Raw genomic sequence first — 7,443 nt, 5'->3', positions numbered from 1 at the left:
TTATATTTTTATGCTTCACCTGAGATGAGGCTGAGGTGGTGGGTACATACTGGCGCGCGCGCGCACACACACACACACAGACACACACACACACACACATACACACACACCCAAAAAAAAAAAAAAAAATGAGGGGGTGTTGGTTGGTTGGAAGAGCCCCCTTGCCCACCGGTTTGAACGGAGTCGGATCCGCTAGAGACCTGTGTGATTGGGGTCGACGCCGACACCAGAGTTTATTAAAATCGCCCGGAGCTTTGCCACCAAGTGAGCTGGACAGTGAGGCACAGTCGCATAAGTGCTGAGGTTTCAATTGATTGAAGACTGGGAAATCCCTCCCCCTTCTTCCTCCTGTACAGTGTGTGTGAGAGAGAGAGAAAGAGAGACATGGCGTTTAGTTTCGCCGTCACAACAAAAGCCATACAGGACTGATGCAATACTCCAAAAAGAGGAAAAGGAAGAAGAGGAGGGGTGAGGAAGATGAGGAGGACGAGGAATAGAAGGAAGAAGAGGAGGAGGAAGAGGAGAAAAAGGATGAAGAGAAGGAGGAAGAGGGGAAGAAGGAGGAAGGAGAGAACGAAGGGAAGTTTAGGTGCCAACTGCGACGCGGGAAACCGTCTGGACTACTGGCAGACACTACAAAGGACTGGAAAAATACCCCCCCTTCCCTCTTCTCTCTCTCTCCTTTACCCTTCCTTTTCTATATCTCTCTTTCTCGTTTGATCTTTCCATTTTTACATCTAATCCCAAAACTCTTTCTCTAAGCCTAAATCCCTCTTCTCTCTGGTACAACCATTCTCTCACTTGCTCCCCTCCCCACTCTCCCCTCTTCTATAAGCCTAATCCCAACCCTACTTCTTTCTCTCCGTGCCAAATCTCCTCCTTCTCTCACTTCTCCCACCCACCACCTCTCCCTTTTAACTTCCTTCTGAGTCATACCTCCTGTTAGGCCTATTCTCTCTCTCTCCCTCCAATCTCGCGTGTCTCTAAACAAACCCTATCATGTCTCTCTCTTTCTCTCTCTTCCTCGTGAAAATTTCTTGCGTTCTCTCTTCTTGGGCCTCGCCCGTGCCTCATTTCTACCTATCCCCCCTCCCTCACTCCCACGCCTCCCAATACATCTTTGTGTCAAATTATCCTATCCTCAACTCCCTCGCCGCCCTCTTTCTCTCTCTCATCTACCTCTTCCTCTCCGTCAACTCTACTTCTATTGGCAGAATACCACATTCCTCCTCTCTTCTTCTTCCTCCTCTTCCCTCCTTCTCCTCCTCCTCTTCCCCCTCCTAGTCCTCTCCTTTTCCTACTCCTCTCTTCTTCCTTCTCTTCTCTACTCCTACTGCTGCTGCTGCTGATCTTTCTTACAATCTTATTTATTCTTTCTCTCAATACCTCCTCCTTCTCCCCCTTCCTTCTACCCTCTCTCAATTCCTACTTCTTTCGTAATATCACTCTGCCCCTCTACTTCTTCCCCCTCTTCCAGCTTTTCGACCGGAATTCAGTCCTCCAGGCCCGGTACTCCACCTCCTCCTAAAATCAGTACTATTGATTCGCCCCTGTGCCTCCCCTAGAACCCTTTTCGGTCTCCCTCTTCAGGCGCTGGATAGTGAATTATATATATATATATATATATATATATATATATATATATATATATATATATATATATATATATTGAACATTTTTAGAAGCTCCGCCATGGGAGCTTCTAGAAATGTTCAATCTGTCTTAAGAAACATACACACACACACACACACACACACATATATATATATATATATATATATATATATATATATATATATATATATATATATGTCTCCTTTTCTATTATGTCTATGTCCAATGTCACTTCTATTAGTTCCTCCTTTTCTTTTTCTCGTCCTCCTCTTCCTCTACTGTTTGGTCCTATTCTCCACTCTTCCAATGACGGAAGCTTCAGTGGTTGCCATCACTCACCACCATCATCATCTTCACCATCACCATTCGTGCACACTCCTTAAACCCACTCCATCCCTCCACACCTGCTCCTCCTCCTGTTCTTCCTCCACCTCTCAACCACCGCCGCCTCCCGCCGACCTTCCTCTCTCCTCCCTCCCGCCACCTGCATGACTCACGCTGTGACGTCACATGCGACGCACACGTACACACACACTCACACGCGCGCACACATACACTGAAGAGACTATCAATACTCTACATTTCTGAACAGAACTCCTTTGGTTATTCCTTCGTCAACTAATTTTGAACACAAGTGAACACACACTTGTTCAGCTTAAATGTGAACATGTTATGAGAAAGCGGTGATATGTTCGCCTCACGTACACACACACACACACACACACACACGCATACGCGCACCACATCTGCCGCTGCGAGTCTCTGCAATAGCTGTCGCATATAAACTTGGAGAGAGAGAGAGAGAGAGAGAGAGAGAGAGAGAGAGAGAGAGAGAGAGAGAGAGAGAGAGAGAGAGCGGGGGGAAGTGATGTGAGACAGACAGGGGGAGAGCGAGAGGTGAGAGGGTGGAGAGAGGGAGAAGAGGTAGAGAGAGGGAGGTAAGGGGAAAGAGGGGTAAGGGGAGAGAAACATGAGGGGAGAGGAGGCAGAGAGGAGAGAGAGGAGCGGAGAAAAAGAGGAGAGGAGGCAGAGGGGAGAGAGAAGAGGGAAGGGAGAGAGTGAGATGAGAGAGGAGCGAAGGGGAGAGGGGAGAAAGACGGGAGATGGTGAGAGAGATAGGGAAAGAGAGGAGAAAAGGGTAAGGGGAGAAACGCAGAAGGCAGTGATGGGTGAGGGTGAATAGTGTGCAGGGGCCTCCTCCCCCTCCCCCTTCCCTCCACCATCACCACCACTGTAACCTATTCTAGCGCGCACGCGCACACACACACGTCCTTTTAAATTCGTGCGCACTACACGAGAGGGAGAATTCGGGAAGCAGGCGGGGGAAAGGGGCAGAAAGAGAGGGCAAGGGGGGAGGGGGCCCTACGCAGGAATAGCGCCCCAGAAAGCTATTTATGCTTCCCAGTCCCCCCTCCCCCCGAATCAATGGCTACCCCCTTCCCCCGGAATCAATGGTCACCGACATCGTTGCTGGTCGCTTGGTAGTCGCACCACGCACAGAGTTCAGATCTTGTGGTGGGGAGACGGGGGAAATGGGGGGAAGGGAAAGGGGACAGCAGTATCACAGAATGGGGAGGGGCGACAATCGCTCTCTACAACAAACGACCCCTTGCCCCACTCCCCCCCATAACACACACGATGACGTGACGACTATCACCACCGTTCTGGTCACCATCGTGCGCAGGCGTCGAGACTCCGTCGGAATGCTGTTGCATGCGTGTTCGCTTGACATTTCTTCCATTCAGTACAACCTTACTGGAACCCAACCCCATTCTCCCCCGTTGTGGAATTTACTCGTGTGGGAGGGAGGGAGAGAGAGAGAGAGAGAGAAAGACAGGTACTCCCTACGATGCTTCTCCCACCCATCCCCCCTTCTCTCTAGCGCGCAACCCAGGTTGGGGCGGAGCTTTCATTCGCTTCAGGACTGGCGGGGCGGGGTAGGATGTCAACCTTCATGAGGCCACTCAGTCCTTACCTGGTTCTTCCATATTTATCTTTATTGTCCAAAGCTAAATATCATCTATATACACACACACAAATACACATATATATATATATATATATATATATATATATATATATATATATATATAAATATTTTTATTCGTACACATGTATATGGAATCACCACAGGGTAAAAGAAACTTGAAGGCATGTTTTTGTGTAGTACATCTACATTCATAACAACAGTTACAAGTGCTGTGATTAATACACATGAGAACAAAACATTTATACCTTTCTTACTTTGATTTCTTTTGTACCCAATCCGCGGACATAGTTTCACTATAATGTGGATCTTGACAGATAGGAGGATCACGGCTCAGAGTGGATGCCATTCCTCGCCTCTACGTCGTGAGCAGGAATCGAATCCACGCAACGGACCTCCCCTGAAGGTACCAGTCAAGCGTGCCACCGTTGTACCATACCGGGCTCCTATTACAACACACACACACACATATATATATATATATATATATATATATATATATATATATATATATATATATATATATATATATATATATATATATATATATATATATCATTCATAAGGCCTTGTGAAAAGAAACCATCCCATTTATTTTATTATTAACTCAAAGGCATAACTTCATCGCGCATCCTTCTCTCTCTATCTCATCTGGCTGAGTGGTCTATTAGGCGAACGAGTCGATCACCCATCCATGGCCACAGTGTCGGCGGCCCTGAAGTCTACCCGTCGACCAGGTTGAGTCGAGTCCAAGTCTTGCGAGTGACCTTCACCGGACGAAAGCATGCCCCCCCCCACCCCTCCTCAACCCTCCCTCCTCTTCCTCTTCCTTTCCCACCATACCTCTCTAAAACGTTGTCTTTTCCGCCCCCACCTCCTCCCCCTCCCTCTCTTCTTTTCTCCTCTCCTCCTTCAATCCCTCTCCCCGAATCTTGACTGATACCAATATATGAAATATAGGATAACACACGACAGTGGCACGAAATGGCCCATCCAGAAGGATAGAAGTGCTGTTAAAATGCAGTCCATAACAACAACAATCCCTATCCTCTTCTTCCCTCTTCCTCATCTCATTTTCTGACATTCACTTCATCTCTCACAGTCTCTTCCTCTCTCCATTGTGTTGGCATGGTGTGTGGTGTAGAATTGTATTTTATTGTTTTGTTATTTATTGTAATATTTATATTATGTTATTATGTATAAAATGTATTTGTGTAAGATATCACAGATGCGTTGCACGTTCGCGGGCAAAATCTGGAGCTGGGCGTCAGTTTCGAAGACAGGCTTATAGCAAGTGCACGCATTTGTTGTTGGTGTATATCCAAATATAAACTTTGACAATTTACTTTGCGCACTCATTTAGCCACCCAATACATTATGGTGGCAGCGAATAAACAATAATTGTGAACGTTCTCCACAGACTAAAATTAGAGTGCTGAACTTTTGCCGATCCCATGTGAGCGTCCGTTCTTTTTTTTTCTTTTTTTTTTCTCTCCCATTTTCCTTTCCACAGGCTACAGGATTTGTTTAGTTGTGAGACGTAATAGTGTTTCTCATTTTGGACCAGTGACTTTTTATTTACAAAAACATAGCAACAAAAACCAACAAGTGTTCAGGACCATTGTGTTGCATGCCGTTGTGTGATTTTTTTTTTTTTTTTTTTTTTTTTTACAACGTTTTCCCCGAGAATCTTCGTGGCCGGCCTTCTTTGGACTGATATCGCTGTCTGCTTTAGTGGGACGGTCGTCTCAAGTCACTTCGTGACTTGCAGTTTAAATTGTTCCGTGGATGAGGACGGATTCGTGTTTGGAGTCTCAGAATTCTCGGTCGGCGGCTCCAGCGGCCTTGTGTATTGCAAGCGTAAGCTCTGCGTCCGCAGACATTGGCTACCTTGTTACTTACCAGTTTTGTATAATTTTTTACTTCGGCATACTTGTATTGTCATTTTTTTTAGATTTTGTGGATATAGTGTCATATACAAACAAATTTCACCTATCCGGTCGTCCCTTGGGCGGCCATTTGTATGACGTCACTTTGTTTACCTTTTGAAATGTAACCCCCTTAGTGACGTCTTGTGTACATTTACGTATCAGTGCATTACATATTTTTTTACGTAAATTTTGCTACTTACGGTCTTAATATAATTTTTTTTCATTATTTGCTATATGTATTCCATTGTTTCTGTGTTACAGTGCTTCTGTTTATGTGAATTGTATCATCTTATGTTCGTGTCCCATGTCCATGTGATTTCTATATATTATATATATATATATATATATATATATATATACATTATTTCATGCTTTGTGCTAGTGTCTTGTATTTGCATTAATTCTTGCTTGGTGTCGGTGTTTTCGTATGCTCTTACGCAGTGGGTTACGGTTGTCATCTCCTATCATGTCTAAGTCAAAGAGGCCTTCGTTTATCAGTTCACTAAACTCAGCTGAGACAATGGCGCATACATTGACACTGTTGCATCAAAATCCGTCGGTTATGCAATTCTCTGGTCAAGATCCTCATTATAGGGCGGCTGATTTTATCCGCCAATGTGAGGACGCCATTGTCCATTCAAATGTTTCGACGGGGCCTGAAAAGATCTCCTTTGTGAGGTCCCAGATTGTGCCAAATTCTCTAGCATCGGAGTTACTTTCGGCGTCGTGTTTAGATCCCAAATCTCTGGACTATAATTATGACACCTTTAGGTCTAACTTCCTTAAACTTTTTTCAGATACCCCTGGTGGTGGTTCGTTCCATTGGTGCTTCAAACTGGCTGATACTCTCGTATCCCGACTGGGCACTCTTGATTATAGACGGGCGCAAGCTCAGGCCAGTATCCTTGTTGTTGACGCTTTAGAGTCACTTTCACATTCAGATTGGGTAGATAATGGCAATATCACTTTAGCTAGATTTCGTCTTATCCTAGAATTTCTCTTGTACAGTATATCCTTTTTTTTTTTTTTGTGCCTTCTGAGAGAAGAGCAGCATCTTCTCTCATGTATAAGCCTGATGAGACTCTATTGTCTTTTGCGTCACAGCTTTCCCGTAAACTAGGGGAAGTACCGTCTAGTTCCTTGTGTATTAGCAATGCTCATCAACATGGTCATGTCCCTTGTTCTCCTCAGTCCTCTCAGTCTACAGTTCCTACTCATAGTTCCCCTCAATCTACAGTTACCCCCCCTCCCCTGTTATGTACCTTTTGTAACAGGTCTGGTCATTCGAGCGACTTTTGTTACCGCCGTAGGCGCCAGGTACACAAGTCAAGACTGTCCCCTGTTCGCAGGAGTGTACCTACTGTTTCTTCTAATCTGTCGCATGACCTTTCCAGAGTAGAACCTCCAGGTAGACTCAGTTATTGCCATATCCATGGTCATTGTAAACACTCGACTGATCAATGTTTCAAGGTTTTGAAACTTAGGGATGAGACTTCTCACCAGCCTCGTCAATCCCATTTTCCCCAGCGCGTGTTTCACAACCCAAAGAGTTGACCAGCAATGTTCGGTCTCAAATAATTCCCTTTGTGGCTGTTGAGTCTTCTCAATTACTTACCTTTCAATTTCTTACTAGGGATACGCCTCTTTCTGTCACTGTAGATACTGGTGCAGAATGTAGTCTGTTAAGTAGAAAGGCTTACTTTGCTCTACGGGAATTGTATAATCTCCCTTTATCTCCCTTTTGTAATAATTTGCATTCTGTGCAAGGTTCTCCCTTGCTTGTTCTTGGATCTGTTTGTCTTCCCTTACAGTTTCCCTCGCATGCTACAGTCTTCAATGTCACTTTTGTTGTTGTCTCTGGCATTGCCCTTAAGTGTGATTGTCTCTTGGGTATTGATGCTCTTACAGCTC

At 45.0% G+C, this 7,443-nt stretch overlaps 1 protein-coding gene across 4 annotated transcripts in view; it reads right to left on the bottom strand.

Annotated features, from left to right (window-relative positions):
- LOC143025488 (uncharacterized) overlaps positions 1–7,443 on the bottom strand; it is a 608,144-nt gene that overhangs the window by 249,988 nt on the left and 350,713 nt on the right. The window contains exon 1 of one of the 4 annotated variants that reach the window (XM_076185219.1): positions 20–63. The exons of the other annotated variants lie outside the window; for them this stretch is intronic. Within the exon in view, the coding sequence (XP_076041334.1) occupies positions 20–48 (29 nt within the window). The 5' untranslated portion in view covers positions 49–63. Of the gene's footprint in view, positions 1–19; positions 64–7,443 lie in introns of those variants that run through there. 4 annotated transcript variants of the gene reach the window in all.

Source organism: Oratosquilla oratoria, chromosome 5, assembly GCF_046742065.1.
Source record: "Oratosquilla oratoria isolate Oo_2021 chromosome 5, ASM4674206v1, whole genome shotgun sequence".
NCBI classification, from domain to species: domain Eukaryota; kingdom Metazoa; phylum Arthropoda; class Malacostraca; order Stomatopoda; family Squillidae; genus Oratosquilla; species Oratosquilla oratoria.
This window is presented reverse-complemented; position numbering and strand designations above follow the sequence as displayed.